The 17,380-nt window shown below is 48.5% G+C and overlaps 1 protein-coding gene across 3 annotated transcripts in view; it reads left to right on the plus strand.

Moving 5' to 3' along the window:
- NR4A1 (nuclear receptor subfamily 4 group A member 1) overlaps window positions 1-12,916 on the plus strand; it is a 40,281-nt gene extending 27,365 nt beyond the window's left edge. For 2 of the 3 annotated variants that reach the window (XM_060272031.1, XM_035103454.2), the window contains exons 2-7: window positions 565-1,394; window positions 4,760-4,889; window positions 6,030-6,181; window positions 7,654-7,856; window positions 8,519-8,697; window positions 9,608-12,916. In XM_060272031.1, the coding sequence (XP_060128014.1) occupies window positions 565-1,394; window positions 4,760-4,889; window positions 6,030-6,181; window positions 7,654-7,856; window positions 8,519-8,697; window positions 9,608-9,864 (1,751 nt within the window). In that variant the 3' untranslated portion in view covers window positions 9,865-12,916. Of the gene's footprint in view, window positions 1-564; window positions 1,395-4,759; window positions 4,890-6,029; window positions 6,182-7,653; window positions 8,259-8,518; window positions 8,698-9,607 lie in introns of those variants that run through there. The other variant, XM_035103436.2, reaches the window with a different exon arrangement.
- Window positions 12,917-17,380: the final 4,464 nt, after the last annotated feature.

Raw genomic sequence — 17,380 nt, forward strand, 5'->3', positions numbered from 1 at the left:
CCTGTTAGCATCTATGCGCCTGGTGTGGGGACAGGGGGTGGCATCTTATCCCTTGATTCAGGTGGCAAAAACATATTGGGCCAGCCCTGCTCATCAACAGCAACCTCTGTTAGGCGGGGCTCCCTTTCCCCCTTCCGCTTTCATAGCAGCCGTTTAGCCACTGACCTCTCCTGCTAACCAGCCACGGGATGTATCTCTATACTAGGTTGGGTGAGAGGTAGGGAGGCCAACAGCAGGTGGAGCTAGAGAGTCAACAATAGGTGCGGGCGGGGCTAATGACAGGCAGAGCCAACCAACTCTCACAAAGTTTGCCCCCATCCGACAGAGTTCTACAAGGGGGCAATGCTGAAATTAAAGAGGAAGACGACAACAGACAATACCACTCGCCTGGGCTGTGCATAAGGCAACGGGGCTGGCTGAGGTCACACTGAGATTGGTGGGGCAGTGCCCCAGTTGCTCTAGTGGGCCAGCTGCTCCCTCTCGGAGGATATTGTACGACCGACTATCCCATAACTGACAGCCGACTCTCTTCTCTTTTCCCTCTCCCCTCCCCTTTCCTCCTAGAGATGCCCTGTATCCAAACCCAATATGGGAGCTTGCTTCAGAGCGGAGGCCCCTGTGAGCGCTACCCAGCGGACCTCTTGACCCCCGAGCTTGGCAAACCCACCATGGACCTGGTTAACACAGAGATCACTGCCGCCGCCACCTCTCTGCCCAGCTTCAGCACCTTCATGGACAATTACACCGGCGAATTTGACGCTTTCCTCTACCAGATCCCAGCCCCCAACCCGACTGCCGCCTCCTTCAAGCTGGAGGATTTCCAAGTGTACGGCTGCTACCCCGGCTCCTTCAGCAGCCAGCTGGACGAGACTATGTCCTCGAGTGGCTCGGACTATTATGGCAGCCCCTGCTCCGTCCCATCCCCTTCCACGCCAAGCTACCAGACTTCGCAGGGGCCATCTTGGGAGAACTCCTTTGGGGCCTACTCCCCTACGCACGCCTACGAGGGCATGAGGCCTTGGGCGTCGGCGGCAACGGAGCCTCCGAAAAGTAGTTCCGCCCAGCCGTCCTACTTCTCTTTCGGCCCCTCAGCTCACAGCCCCGGGGTCCCCCCGCAGAGCCCGCTGAAGATGCAGCCGCCCGCCCACCAGCACTTAGTGGACGGAGACGTCTTCTCCCTCCCACAACCCTCCTCGTCGGTGAGCTTTTCCCCTTTGCCGCTCAGCCAGGCCTCGCCGGTCCTGGACGGCTCCGGCTTAATGGACAGTTCGCTCTCGCCAAGCAAGGGGCGCAGCCCGGGGTCCAACGAGGGGCGCTGTGCCGTGTGCGGAGACAACGCCTCGTGCCAACACTATGGTGTCCGGACCTGTGAAGGCTGCAAGGGGTTTTTCAAGGTAAGAAGGGCTTTCTGGCTCACCCTCAAAACTGAGACGATTCTCATGTGCTGGTGGCGGTGTTTTTCAGGCTACACCTACGTTTAATGCACTTAACTCCCCCTCTCCAAAGGGTTAGGGGAACTGTAGCTTGTTAAGGGTGCTGGGAATAGCTCTATGAAACAGTAAACTACAGTTCCCAGGATACTTTAAAAAGGGGGGGGAGTCATGTGCTTTAAATGTATGGAGTGTGTACACTGCTTCTGGGTGCTGGGTGCCGCTAGGAAAGGCATTCCAGTCCTCCATGTGTCTCTAGAGGCAGTGCAAAGAATGCTGGGACTTCAGTGTGTCCTTTTTGGAGGAGGAGGAGGAGAGCGGGAGGAAGCCTCTGCTGTTGACTGCTACAGGGATGAGTCATCGGACCTTTCCCTGGCCTCTCCAAATAAAGGAGGTCTTTGTGAGAGCTCTCTGTCCCCTCACAGGGGTAGGTGGCAAGAGCATTTTTGGAAGGTTGGAGATGAGCTTTCTGCAGGCTATGGGACCTTTGGGAAGCCCTCCATCTCTCAAAGGCTGAAAAGTTCGCATTTGTTCCATCTGGTGACTTTCCACAATTAAACCCACAACAGCTAGGAATGGGGGGTCTTTCCTAGAGTGCAGAATTCCTTTATGCTGCAAGCGAAAGGCTGCACACATCTCCCACAAGTAAATAGACCAGAGCAGGCATGGGTGGGAGGGAGACCTGTGGCCCTCCAGAGGTTGTGGGACTCCAACTTTGATTGTCCCCAGCCAGCCTGGCTCAGTGGTCAAAGGGATGATGGGAGTTGTAGTCCAACAATATCTGGAGGGCCATATGCTACTTGTCCCTGGGCTAGGCCCTGGCTCTGAGCTGAAAGTTTGGGGAGATGCTTAAGTAGCCAAGCAGTCTCTAAGTCAGGCATCCCCAAACGGCGGCCCTCCATATGTTTTGGCCTACAACTCCCATGAACCCTAGCTAACAGGACCAGTGGTCGGGGAAGGTGGGAATTGTAGTCCAAAACATCTGGAGGGCCGAAGTTTGGGGATGCCTGGTCTAAGTATTAAGGCCTCACTATTGATCTCCTGGCCAAGAAAAGACCTACCCTGATTCCGGTTCTGAGAATTCAGCAGGGGAATTCTGAGAACTTCCTCCTCGCTGCAAATATTCTCTCTGGAGTCGAGTTAAGTTGATTTAATATATTGTGTATTCTGCTTATAATAGATAATAGAACCATAGAGTTGGAAGGGACCCTGAGGAACATCAAGTCTGACCCCCTGCTATGTAGCTGTCCCATATATTGATCGAACCTGCAGCCTTGACGTTATCAGCACCATGCTCAATAACAACCAACACTGCAATCGCTAAATAACAAGAGCAAATTAATCAAACACAGTAGCGTATAGACCAGTGTTTCCCAACCTTGGGTCTCCAGCTGTTTTTGCACTACAACTCCCATCATCCTTATCTAGCAAGACCAGTGGTCAGGAATGATGGGAACTGTAGTCCAAAAGCAGCTGGAGAGGAGACCCAAGGTTGGGAAACACTGGTACATAGACCAAGCAACAAAAAATTAATAAAAACAATTTAATTGGATTAACTGTATTAACTCTGGAGCAAGTGCCTGTGGCCAGGAGGAGGCTGGGCTGCTAACAGCACAACCCTCTTCCCCGTTTCCCAAAGTTCCCACTTCCACTGTAGTTTTGGAAAACTATAAACTTGTACATTTATAAGCTTGCAGATGATAAACTTCAGGACACAAAACTTCAGTGACAGAGGAGTAGAGAGGGAGTTAGTGAACACAAGCAGATCTTGCAAACCAAGCCAACATTTGTGGACCCTGGCATTTTCTACAAGAGAGGCAGTGCCTGAACACCCTCCTGTAAGTCTAGGTACTTAAAAACAGTAGATATGTCTAAGGGCATATCTGTACTACAAACCTCTTTTGTTTCGCGCCACTTGAAGTCTCATGGCTCCTTCCACAGGACCTGTAGCTTTGTGAAGATGCTGCAAAGTAATTTGTTTGTTTGTTTTTTTAACCCTTATATGCCAAAATGGCTTCTGCAGTTTTACAACTATGAAATCAGTTATAAAATCTATGCATAATTAAATTACACAAGAGCATTGCAGCATCTGTCATTAAAATATACAATAAATCAAGGCAGTTAAAAAGCATGACAATCAAAACACAGCTGAAACAATAAGATCAGACGTTGAAGTTCAGGGAAATGTGTTCCTGAGCAAATGGGTCTGCAGGATCCATCGGAATGCCAATACTGATGGGGCCTCTCATATCTCGGCAAGAAGGGCATTGCGCAACACTGGTGCCACCAGGATAAAGCCCGTCTCCATGTTACCACAAGCTGGTAATCATCTGGCTGTGGCAAAACTAACCGGGTTCCATTTGCTGATCACAATGTCCTTACTGGGCAGCGGAGGGGAAGAAATTCCCCTGGAGATTCTCAGCTTGCCTCCCCATTTCACCCAAGGCGACGGAATAGCTGTGATACCAACTTGTTTGTGGGTAGACATGGCCTCATGCCAATTGTCAAACGGCCAGGTCTCCGAATCTGCAAAACTGTGGGTGGGTGGCTGGGGACATTTTGAATCCTGAAACTTTCCGAGCTAATTCACTTGGCCAATACTTGAATGGTGGGGATCCGTGTCGTCTCTGTCGCTTTGAAGCGGCCATGTGACCCGTTGCTTGTAATTCAGGTAGCCGGGAGGAGGTGGCGGCATGGTAAATGCTTGTTTCCTTACAAGATTTATATAATTTTTTGGCTGGAAGTGCAGCAAACCAAACACGCAGCTGCTTCAAAACGCTCAGATCTCTACCCAGAGCTGCTTGGTTTGCATTTTGAATGGCCCCATTTGGGGTGTGTGACTTTCTAACTTGTCCCACGGCTGAGAGCTTCAAACGTAGCAGCTCGGACCTGCCCCCCTTTTAATGCATATTGCATTAAACTGTTCTCCAGTTGCATGAATGCAGAAAGACCCAGCATCTTATACATACCAAACAAAGACCTTTCAGACTTTTAGTGGTTGAGGTGAGGGAATTGCAGATCTTTGGAGAGAGGGACGCTTCGGTTTCTCTGACGTCAGGCCTGCTCAGTGCCATTTCCATCTTTCATCACCCCATTTCTGTGGCATTATGTTAACAGTACCCACCTGCAGAAATGTGAAGGCACAGCTTTGACTGGAAGGTGTGTCGTACCCTTGTGAAACTGGAAATGGCAGGGTTGTAGGAACACTGCAATAAATACACGGGCCTTTTGTCTTTCTTGACACGCCAAGCTTTGGAGATGCCCTATGTGGTTTTGCGCATGCGTGTGATGAGTCCTAAACGTCCCCGCTGCTGTTCTGTCTCCCGTAGCGCACTGTACAGAAGAACGCCAAATACATCTGCTTAGCCAATAAAGACTGCCCTGTGGACAAACGGAGGAGAAACCGGTGCCAGTTTTGTCGTTTCCAGAAGTGCCTTGCTGTGGGAATGGTCAAAGAAGGTAAGAGAAGTCCCTATTCGTTGAGATTGATGTGCAGGTTAAAGTGTTAATAAGATCAGGGTTTAATCGGCTTGCGGCCTGCATTATTTGCCCAAGGCAACCGCCTTTAATGGGTTCGGTCCTCGCAATCACTGTGGCAGATTTAAATCTCATTTTGCAGTCATCCATGTCCATTGAAGCGGTAAGGAAAATCTGCTCTTCAGCCGTGAATTGTCAGAAGGATTAAGGGGTGATTAGGTTCTACGCTGATGTGATCTATGCCACACGTTTTGGCAGGATGCACTAGCTGACAACAGTCTGCTGGTGTCGTTGTCATTGCCTCATTCTGGCCAGCAAGAACTACTACAAAAAGGGGGGTTGGGGCTTTTTAAGGGTGGGGTCGGGAGCAGAATTATTCAGAGCAAAGAACCAATGAGAGAGGACATGTAAGTGACTTAGCTCTAGGGAGAGATGTGCATTCTTCCAATGCCTTCCTTCACGTAGGGCGCAGAAGCATGAGGGGAGGAGAAGCAACTCTTGTCGCAAGCTTCCTTTGACTGTCCAAGACCAGCACTGGAGATGTCGAACAGGCATGTGGAACCTGCAGCCCTCCAGGTGCTGCGGGACTCCAACTCCCATCTGCCCCCAGTCAGCATGGCCAATGGTCAGAGATGATGGGAGTTGTAGTTCAGTAGCATCGAGAAAGGTCACCCACTTAATACAAGTATCGCGTTCTGTTGTGCAGTTGTGAAATACAGTGGTACCTTGGGTTACAAACACTTCGGGTTACAGACTCCGCTAACCCGGAAGTAGTACCTCGGGTTAAGAACTTTGCCCCAGGGTGATAACAGAAATTACATGGCGGCAGCAGCAGGAGGCCCCATTAGCTAAAGTGGTACCCCAGGTTAAGAATGGTTTCAGGTTAAGAACGGACCTCTGGAATGAATGAAGTTCATAACCAGAGGTACAACCATCTTGTGAAACGTGTCTAGCATACGGCAATTAGACCATTGCCTGCTCCACTTTGGCCGGGATCCAAATTCCCTTCTGCGATTAAAACCTTCCAAAGCCCCACGGTTAGTCCTGTCGACAGTTCCCGCATGTCTCTGCTCCCAACCTCTCTGAATGTGTGTCTTTTTTTTCACTTCCTCCTTCCCTCAGTGGTGCGGACGGACAGCTTGAAAGGCCGGCGTGGTCGTCTGCCCTCCAAACCCAAGCAAACTCAAGACACTTCTCCAGTCAGCCTCATCTCCTCTCTTGTGAGAGCACACATAGATTCCATACCCAGCGCAACAAAGCTTGATTATTCCAAGGTACTTACTAATCTGCGTTCCAACAGTCTGTGGCACTCGTGGCTGACTTTGGGGGAGGGGGGGTGAGAGAATGTGCCAGGCAGATAAACGAAACACATTTGTACTTTGTTCCTTGTGGGATGCCCCAAATGGCCCCATGGCAGGCTGAAATGCCCTGAAATAATTGTGCCATTTTAAGTGCCTAGGTAGTCTAACATGCCAAGAAATGACTTGGAGCAAAGTGCTAGGCAACTGGAATCAGCAGGGTGAAGCCCTTCCCAATAGATGCCTCAGATCCTGTTAGTGGAACTTGCCTGAGCTGAAGGGGTGGTTTTTTTTGTTGCTGTTGGATATACCTTCTAGCCCCAAATTAGCTGCCTAGACACTTGAAATGGCTCTTGAGCAGAGAATACACTACAGTGGGGTAGGAGAGTTGCGGGGGAATGACACCTAGCAAACAATGCACCCCTTTGGTTTCAGATAGAACGTGGGTAGAGGAGTGTAAAAAGCCCAGGACACAAATTTTCACAACACACTAGCTGTTATGGGGGTGGCACTGTGGTCTAAACCACTGAGCCTCTTGGACTTGCTGATTGGAAAGTCGGCGGTTCTAATCCCTGCAACGGAGTGAGCTCCTGTTGCTCTGTCCCAGCTCCTGCCAGCCTAGAAGTTCAAAAGCACATCACTGCAAGTAGATAAATAGGTACCACTGCGGCAGGAAGGTAAGCGGTGTTTCCATGTGCTCTGGTTTCCGTCACTGTGTCCCGTTGCGCCAGAAGCGGTTTAGTCATGCTGGCCACATGAGCCGGAAAGCTGTCTGCGGACAAACGCCGGCTCCCTCGGCCTGAAAGCGAGATGAGCGCCGCAACCCCATAGTCCCCTTGGACTGGACTTAACCGTCCAGGGGGGTCCTTTACCTCTTACTTTTACCTTAGCAGAAGTAATGTATTTTGTGTTGACTCTGGAAGTGTATACTCGTTTCTGACCAAACTAGGCCTTCCTAGAGCAAAATATACATCAGTAGGCTTAGTTTGGTCAGAAACAAGTATACACTTTCAGAGTTAATGCTAAATACATTGCTTCCGGTAAATGAGCCACCATAGCTGCGGGAGGTCCATGAAAATCTGTGTCCCGGGATTTTTCGACTCGTCTACCCATGTGCTATCTGAAACCCGAGAGGTGCAATGGTTGCCAGATGTGAAATATACTGGCATTTTTTTCAGCTCTCCTACGCCGTTACTAGTAATCTCTAAGTTTGAGATGCATTATTTGGATATTCAAATGAGAGTCTTGAGTACATCACTCTAGATTCCTCTCTATCAGTGCTAGCAAGGAGAATGGCATTGTACTGGTGGTAGAGTCTACCCTCCTGCCTGTCTCTCCACCCCCCACTCCACCTCCCCAAAAGAAGTGTGTGTTATCAGGGGCATGGGGGCCATGAGCTTGGTTGTGTCTGCTCTTCAACCTTTTTGCTTGTTTCCTCCCCTCGCCAGTTCCAGGAATCTGTCTCCTACCAGTTTGAGAAGGAGGACTGTGTGGATGTGCAGCAGTTCTACGACCTGTTGACAGGCTCGATGGACGTCATCCGGAAATGGGCAGAGAAGATCCAGGGCTTCCTAGAGCTTCCGAAAGAGGATCAAGACCTGCTTTTGGAATCTGCTTTTTTGGAGCTCTTCATTCTCCGGCTAGCGTACAGGTAAACATGCAGCAGCCTGGGCTGCCGTACGAAACCCACAGTGTTCTAAATTTGGGGCAAGCTCAGTAGGTCACCTCGTATCGGGTTGCTGGGACTGTGGCAGTATGGCAAAATAAAACAAACAGATGCAGCCTCGTTTGTCGAGAGGAGAAGGGAATCCTCCATATATAGATCCAGGGCCCTTGAATTGAGCATTATTGCTTTAAACATTTGATAAGGGACGTTGTGAGCAAAGGAAGCCTTTGTTTACAGTCTCTCCTTCCTTCCTTTCCTTCCTTACTCTGGAAGGAAAGGGCTTCCACGTGTCATGCTGAGACAAGGGAATGGTGGGAGAGAGAAGACTGCAGGTGCTGCTTTTGCCCCAAAGTGGGTGAGTCGGAGAGCCCAGTGGGAGCGGGCATGGCTTTCACAAGCCAGTTCAGGAGGCTGCTCGGCTCAAGACCTCTGCCTGGAACAAATGCTGTGCCTGCTTGTGACCCCGGAATTCCGAGTTCCAGTGAAGCAGCAGCATTTGGGAATGAGCTCCAACTGCCCAGTCAAAGCCAACTTTGCCCAGCAAACTCCCATGGCTCGCCCCACTGGCTTTATGCCCTTCCCTCCAGCGGCCGACACACTCTGTCCAAGTTTCAACTCAAACAGTGCGCGCGCTCTCTCTCTCTCAGGTCCAAGCCAGAAGAAGGCAAGCTGATATTCTGCAACGGGGTGGTATTGCATCGGATGCAGTGTGTCCGAGGCTTTGGAGAGTGGATCGACTCCATCATTGAGTTCTCCCAGAGCCTCCACCGCATGAACATCGATGTGCCCTCCTTCTCCTGCCTTGCAGCGCTTGTCATCATCACAGGTAAGCCCGGTGCCCACATCACTGGGGTGGTTCTCCCGGGGTGCACGGGTAAGGCTGCGGAAAGCGCAGGTTGAGAGGCAGGATCCAGGAAGCTCCAGATCTCTGGAAGGGAGGTGCTTAAGACCCCCAATCAGTTTGTGACATCTCTAGGTGCCTTCAGAGAAAAGGATAGATCAGATCTACTTGCTCTGGGAGGGGGAGTCTGGCAATATCTGGAAGACACCGCCGCTCCAGTCCTGATAGCCCAGCCCAGGTGTGGCTTGGCAAGGGAGGGAGCCTGTTGTGGGGGGCGCCCGTTGTGCCCCCTTGCGCCCTTTCAAAAATCTGTGCCCAGGGCCACAGCCCCCCTGGTCCTCCCCACGCTACGCCCCGGCACCTGGATAGCATAGAACACCATGAGATACAGGTGAAACTCGGAAAATTAGAATATCATCAAAAAGTGCATTTATTTCAGTAATGCAACTTATTATTATTTATTTTTCTTTTAATTTTTACGAATGTTTTCTTTTGGAAATCCCACAGTAATAAAACAAATAGTTACAAGAATACAAAAATAAACACCGCTATTACATTTCATTAATAACATTCCATTTATAATTGACCCGCCTAACGGTAAATAATTAAAATTACAACAAATAAAGGCTTGACATATCTTGCTTTGCATGTCACGCATCTATCTCATATATTGGTTTCACCTTTTAAGCTGCATTACTGAAATACATGCACTTTTCGACGGTACTCTAATTTCCTGAGTTTCACCTGTACACATGGGACCCTAGGGAGCCCAACATGTCTGACTGCGTCAGGGAGAAGGCCTTAGTTCGCTTACCGTGTTTAACAGCTCCTTCCCTTTTCGTTTCTTGCCGCCGCCATCTCCTCCTGCTCCCTGCCCTGCCCGTCTCCAAACCAGACCGCCATGGGTTAAAAGAGCCAAAGAAGGTTGAAGACCTCCAGAACCGCATTGTCAGCTGCCTTAAAGACCACGTGACTTCCACCACCAACGAGCAGCTCCACCCAAACTGCCTCTCGAAGCTACTGGGCAAGCTCCCCGAACTCCGCACCCTTTGCACTCAAGGGCTCCAGCGCATCTTCTACCTGAAGCTCGAGGACCTGGTCCCCCCGCCACCCATTGTGGACAAAATATTCATGGACACGCTGCCTTTCTGAGGACTCTGAAAGAAAGAAGGAAGCTGCCGTAAATGGGCGGTGCTTCCTGTTTGGAGGGAGGGTGGCTTTATATATATATATATATATATTTGGGAGTGGTGGCAGATGGACAGAAACTGGCAGATCTTGGATTTCCTTGCCACCCCATCATCTGGAGGGGAGTTTGCAGGAACATTTTTCTCCCCCAGAGGACATTACAGAGGATGTTAAAAAACTTTCAGCCTAGTGGTCGGAAGATGGAGGCCACTAGCCTTATCACGCCGCCCCTCTTTCTCCTTTAGTCCACCCTTTTTGATCTCGGAGTTTAGTGGGACATTGCTCTCCTCCTCTCTTCTCCTCTTCCGCTCTCTCTGAACTTCGGACAACATTTTTGGACTTTGTGTTCTCTCTTTTTTTTAACCTTGTGGGGATTGGGGGAGGGGGGGAATCCCAGTGTGCCTTCTAGGGTTACATGCACAATATCCCTAAAATGATGCTGCCTTGTCTCATGTAACCCGCCAACGGCTCCACGTGCAATGCGACACCTAAATTCCATACAGTTGCACAGATCAGCTTTGTGTGATACATGTGGAATATGTTGGTGTTTTGTGTGTTTTTTTTAAAAAAAAATGTTATTTTTTTTAAATAGTCCAAGGCTGGTTAGGGATTAAAAAAAAAAGAATTGCTTTCTCTTACTTTATCCATGTTGCTGGCCCTGGCGAAGAATTCCCTCTCAAGTATGGGAACTGGATGAGGTTTTGTTCCCCCCCCCCAAACTCCCTTGCTTAAAAGCTGCTTGCAATCTTGAACTCGGTGCAACTTGGGGGAAGTGGCAGTGCAGTTTTGCCGTAAGTAAGCACATATCCCTCCAACAGCTTCTTCCTCCCACCTGCTGCGCTTCATCAGTGGCAGCCCGGTTTTGTCGGATGGTGTTTTTGTGTTGTTGGTTTTTTTTGTAAAAGTTGTACATAAGAGGATCGGCATGTTGGCTTTGTAAATACAGATGAATGGATGATTGATTGATTGAATGAATGGCAGAGGAGGGGAAACAGGGAGGGGGGGTGTCTTCTGTATGAGCCGCTGAGAAATGTGCTTCAGCCTAAACCTGCAACACCTTCTGCCTTTCTGTGTATATAACTTTGTATTGTAAAGTCTGCCAAACTTTTTTTTTTTTGACATTTATATTTGTCTATCCCTCCTTTCCAATTTCCAGTATGTGACTTTTTCCAATTATTAATATATATTTAATATATTGAATTAAAAAAAAAAACCTGAGTAGATGTACTTCTAATCCCGCTTGTTTCTTTGCTTGCTCGCGGGACGCGTGCGTCGGTGTAAACTGAGCTGTTTGAAACGGGAGTTTCCTTTTAAAAGGAGACAGTCTCTTTCTGGGTTTTCTGTCCTAGCTTACCTTAACTTGAAAGGTTAAAGAGGGAGTCAGGCACTACCTCCTTATGACATGTGTGCCCTTTTGTGTTGCCATCTTTCCTGGTCAAACAGGTTTTGTGAAACATAAGCTGCTGCTTTTCACAAAGCTTTTAAGACCATTGTCCACTTAGCCCAAAAGCTCTGCAGCTTCTCTCCCAGCCCTCTCTCGGAGAAGTTGCCCAGGATCGAACCTGGGGACCTAATGTATGTAAACCTATGTGCCCCTATCCCTGAGCTATGACCCCAAAGTCTGTGTACCAGCAGTAAAAATGGCAGGTGTGTTCACTCCCCCAAGCAGGAATCTCTCGCTGTCTTCAGCCCTAAACGGCTGCTCTTAATGAAAATATAAATAGTGTTACTTTAAAAAAGGGGTATTCGCTCATTTTGCACAAATCTGATGATAGAACTTGCCAACTTTGAGGTGGTCTATATCTCCATCCTTAACCAAGCAAACTTTAATCACTTTGAGAAGTAACACTGTACACATTCTGCTTGAGAGGTTTTGAAAACCATAGAATTGGAGAGTTGGAAGGGACCCCGAGAGTCATCAAGTAGTCCAATCCCCAGCTCTTGCTGTCAGAAAGTTCTTCCTGATGTTGAGTCGGAATCTCCTTTCTTGTAACTTGAATCCATTGGTTTGAGTCCTACCCTCCAGAGCAGGAGAAAGGAAGCTTCCGCCATCTTCTATGTGGCAGCCCTTGAGATATTTTGAAGATGGCTATCATGTCTCCTCTCAGTCTCCTCTTTTCCAGTTTAAACATACCCAGCTCCCTCATAAGTCTTGGTTTCCAGACCCTTGATCGGGGTCAGCAACCTTTTTCAGCCATGGGCCGGCCCACCGCCCCTCAGACCATGTGGTGGGCCAGACTATTTGGGGGAGGGGGTGTGAACAAATTCCTATGCCCCACAAATGCATTTGAAAGAAAAGGACACATTCTACTCATGTAAAAACACCAGGCAGGCCCCACAAATAACCCAGAGATGCGTTTTAAATATAAGGACACATTCTACTCATGTAAAAACACGCTGATTCCCGGACCATCCGCAGGCCGGATTGAGAAGGCGATTGGGCCACATCCGGCCCACGGGCCTTAGGTTGCCTACACCTGCCCTTGATCATCTCGGTTGCCTTCCTCTGCACGTGTTCCAACTTGGTCAATATTCTCCAGGCAATCAAAAAGCACAGAGGGAATTTATTTCATATTGTTCAAGCATCTATCCTGTGAACTGGGATGCAAAGTTCTATTGTCTCATGGGAGCCACTGGTATGTGAAAAGCTTTTTAACCTGAAGTAGAAACAGTGCTGAAAATGGGAGACGACATTGGGTATATTGTAAGGAGAGAATGGGGCCAGGAGATCTGTGACATGAAAACTCACTCCTCACGGATAAGTTCTCTTGAAAGAAACATTTTTGAGAGAGAGAGAGAGAGAGAGAGAGAGAGAGAGAGAGAGAGAGAGAGAGAGAGATTCATGCCCTATTTGGATGTGAAAGTTTTCTGCATTCCCTGGTTAAATATTGCAGGATGTAACCACAAGCTGCCACAGAAGACAGACCCCTTATCCACCAGTTTCTTCCTTCCTTCCTTCCTTCCTTCCTTCCTTCCTTCCTTCCTTCCTTTCTTCCTTTCTTTCTCTCTCTCTCTCTCTCTCTCTCTCTCTCTCTCTCTCTCTCTCTCTCTCTCTCTCTGCGCTGCCTCTTTCATTCCCACCAGAGGGCAGTTTCAAACACCACAAGACGACCCCTACAAATTTAATAAATAATAATAATAATGCTATCAACTGTGCAGCTGGGAAGCAAACAGGGCCATCTTAAGCATACCCGACACCGTGGTGCAAACCTCCCTCCGGCGGCGGCCCTCCCCCCCCCCGTTTCCCAGAGGTTTTTAGGGAGGACAGCGCTGCTGGCAGGGTGGAGGAGGCGGGCAGCGGCTGGAGGGCGGCTCCTCTGGCGGGGAAGAGGCGGAGGCATCTGAAGGCAGCCCTGTTTAGGGAAGCTTTTGATGTTTAATAGATTATTGTATTTTAATATCCTGTTGGAAGCCACCCAGAGTGGCTGGAGAAACCCAGCCAGATGGGCGGGATATAAATAATAAATTATTATTATTATTATTATTATTATTATTATTATTATTATGCAGCGCCTCCCCGTTCAGCTGGCCGCTTCGTACCACAGTGGCCACGGCAGACGGAGGCTCCGGGTGCGGCATGGCGGAGGAGGGCAAAGGTGGCGAGCTGATGCCGGGAAGTGCCATGTCCACCAGCCTCCACCTCTTCCCTGGCGCCCTCCAGAACTTGGCGCCCTGCCGCCCCGTGCCACTAGCCTCTATGGGTAAGACGCTTCTGGAAGCAACCTATGTGTAGATATTCACCCCAATTACCTCACATGTAAGCAAGCCCTAAAGGATCTTCACTGGCTCCCAGTATGATTCCGAGCACAATTCAAAGTGGTGCTGACCTTTAAAGCCCTAAACGGCCTCAGCCCAATATACCTGAAGGAGCGTCTCCACCCCCATCGTTCAGCCCAGACACTGAGGTCCAGCTCCGAGGGCCTTCTGGCAGTTCCCTCATTGCGAGAAGTGAAGTTATAGGGAACCAGGCAGAGGGCCTTCTCGGCAGTGGCACCCTTATTGTGGAACACCCTCCCGTCAGATGTCGAACAGATAAATAATTATTTGACTTTTAGAAGTTATCTGAAGGCAGCCCTGTATCGGGAGGTTATGAACGTTTGACATTTTTATTCGCGCTGGAAGCTGCCCAGAGCGGCTGGGGAAACCCAGCCAGATGTGCGGAGTATAAATAATAAAACTACAGTGGTACCTTGGTTCTTGAACGTAATCTGTTCCGGAAGTCTGCTCGACTTCTGAAACGTTTGAAAACCAAGGTGCGGCTTCTGATTGTCGCAGGCGCCCCGGAAACAATAGCCGACAACCACATTGGATGTTCAGCTTCCAAAAAACATTCGAAAACTGGAACACTTCCTTCCAGGTTTTCGGCGTTCAGGAGCCGAAATGTTCAAGTACCAAGGTGTCCGAGAACCAAGGTTCCACTGTATTATTATTACTATTATTATTTGGCCATACAATCACGACTGCAGGCTGTTTCTAAGGCAGAATGGTTTCTGTGTAGGGATGCCATTGCATTTTTGGAGTAGTTCTGAGAAACCACCCTTCCAAGTGTCTCCTCCAAGCCTGCCCCTCCTACCGTATGTCATGGGTGGGGTTCAAGGCCTGGCACTGATGTGGGTTGCCCACTGCCAAGCCCCACTCGGCACCACCTGTGGTGCGGATTAATGAGGGTCTATTTGGGTGGCAGAGATAAGCCTGGCATTTGTCAGCTCAGTGGGGCCTCCCCCCCTCACACCTCCCATCAGCCCGTTGATAGCAAGAGATCAGACACCGGAGGGTCCCCCTCCCTTTAGGCAATGCCTGTGTTCCACCAACTGGAATGTTTAGCCTACAAGATACATCTAAACAGCTGTTCTGGATCACACCAATGGTGAACCCGTGCCCAGGACCCAGCCTGCAAAGAGGGATCTGGCTTCAGAAAGCAGTAGCATAACACAGATATTTTTATTATTAATAATATTTTTATTGAAAAAATAATTATTATAAATAACGTGATACAGAGAAAAAAAGATGGGAGGAGAACAAATATATGTATAAGGAAGAGAGAGAAACAATATGCAAAAATGCAATATATATGCAATAAATTCTTAAATAAATTGATATAGTGTTATCCTAATGCATATGTAGATGTTAATAGCCTACTACATTCAGCATAAACTCATTCCAAACGTTGTCATATATATCCAAAGTCTACATCTGTAAGCACTCGGTTACATATCTTTAATTCTTCCAGTTCATCAGTTTCTCTTGGCCACCATTAGGGCACTTGGAATCAATTCTGGTTGCCCCATTGTTAATTTCCATACAATAGGTATATAGTTCAAAACTCCTCTAAAATATTTGACAAATGCCACATCTCCAACAGTTATCTTAGCTAGTCCTTTTTTACACAACCACTAGCTGGCCCTGCCACGCATTGCTGTGGCTAATCCCTGTGACTGCCACCACCCTGTGTCGATCCATGATGTATCCTGCCCCCTCCTCCCCCCACCCCTGGCTTTTCCCTGTGATTCCCAACCTGTCCCGTCCCATGACGTATCACGCCCCCTCTTCCCCCCCACCCCCAGGTCATCCTTCTGACTGGTCTCACCGTGTCCTGACCTATCCCGTCCCCTCCTCCCCCAACCCCCACCCAGGCGAGTCAGTACCTCCATTCGGCCTAGTCTGTAAAGGCTTCGGCCTAGTATGTAAACGGCAGTCGAGGTGCTGTTGAGAGGGAAGGTTCTATAGGTGCAGTACCAGTGTAGCCACCGCTAGAGGGCGCTGGTTTGCAACCTGGTTCTTTTCCCAGCATGCACTTTTGGCTGAGTGGTGCATTCTGGAACAGGGTTTTTTGGGTGTTTCACCTGGCGGAGGTGTGGCATCTGTCTTTGAAAACCTTATAAGAGCCTTCGGACATTCGCTTTGGACGTTGTGTTCAAATTTGAACGGAATCGGTGAAGCGGTTTCTGAGAAAAGTGGACAGTAACCCACATGCTCAGTTTACATTTTTATATATAGAGATAAAGGAGCCTAATAGATTCTAAGTACGGTGGTACCTCGGTTTACAAACTTAATTCGTTCCGGAAGTCTGTTCTTAAACTGAAACCGTTCTGAAACCGAGACATGCTTTCCCTAATGAGGCCTTCTGCCGCCGGTGCCCTTCCACCGTTCAGATTCCGTTCTTAGGCCGAGGTAAAGTTCGCAAACCGGGACACTACTTCCGGTTTTGCGGAGTTTGTGAACCGAATGTGCTGTTCGTAAACCGAGGTACCACTGTATTTAGGTATTGATTGGATCTTAAATTAAGACTTATGCAACAGAAAACAATATTTAGCACAGTACAGAGTAGCAATAATCAGAACTTGCTGCTTCCTGCTACCCACACCCATCTGGCAACTTCAGATATTAAGGACAACTTAAGAACGAAAGCAGATGCTCAGATAATCCTAGGATCTCTTTATATTTTTTAAATGTGCCAGCTTATTTTTCTTGTCAAAGTTCTATCTGCCCAGAAATTTATGCAAGAAAGCGTTTTCGATTAACAGTCTGCTGCAGACCCAGAAGAGGAGAAATCTTAGAAAGCTGTGGGAAGGTGTGGGCCTTGCCTGATTGGGGCAAGATCTAGGAAGAGGTGCTTGGTTATGGTTGGCATTGGGATCAATCAGGGCTCTTGTAACAGCTATGACACAAAGCAGATGCATCTTTTATGCAAACCTGGTTCCCCTTTCGTGAATTAGTTGGATGGCCCAATCCACACACTACTCCCTGAAAATCCTGTTGGGACGTCTGAGGTCTTTGGGATCTTACCGCTGTGCCATAGAACAGCAGGAAGTGGAAGGCCATTTGGGAAACTGGTGAAGCAGTCTGGAGCTCAGAAGAGCTGAAACTCCACCAATCCCCTTGGTGAGATCTGTATTTTATTACTTTTTTTGTAAGCTGAGCAGATCCCAGCTTGAGAACCCATTGGAACTGTTTTGTTGGGAGGTTGTGGCATGCAACATACTAGTTATGTCCTACTCCTGGCATTTTGTATGGGAGTAGCGTCCTTAGTTAATGCTCTTGTACTCAGGCATGTTGCAAAAAAGAACCATGTTCTGCCTACTGGCTCTGTCCACCCTTTTTGTGTGATAAGCATACAAAACAGAGGTCAAAGCTTGACAAATGGGTAGATTCCTCTTTCTCTTCCCCGTTTTTCAGAGTGCCTTGAATAACACCATATGACAAGTCTGGGCCAGTCCTTTGTTACAAGCAAATTAACTTGCAGTAAATTAACCGAAGCTACCACTACTACCGGTATTCTCCGGCTTCTCAAATTTATCTTCTTGTAAGGGCTTTCCAATATCTCCATTGTTCCACTCATGCCTCAACACCATCCTTTCATCTTGGCATTACACAGTTATTGCTGCTGCTGTTGTTGCCAGTTTATAATTCTTGGCCCATGCAGCTTTCTGAAGTGGAGAACAGGTGAGAATGGTTTTAGCCAAATACAGGATGCGCTTTG

The sequence above is a fragment of the Zootoca vivipara genome, chromosome 2 (assembly GCF_963506605.1).
Source record: "Zootoca vivipara chromosome 2, rZooViv1.1, whole genome shotgun sequence".
NCBI lineage: Eukaryota > Metazoa > Chordata > Lepidosauria > Squamata > Lacertidae > Zootoca > Zootoca vivipara.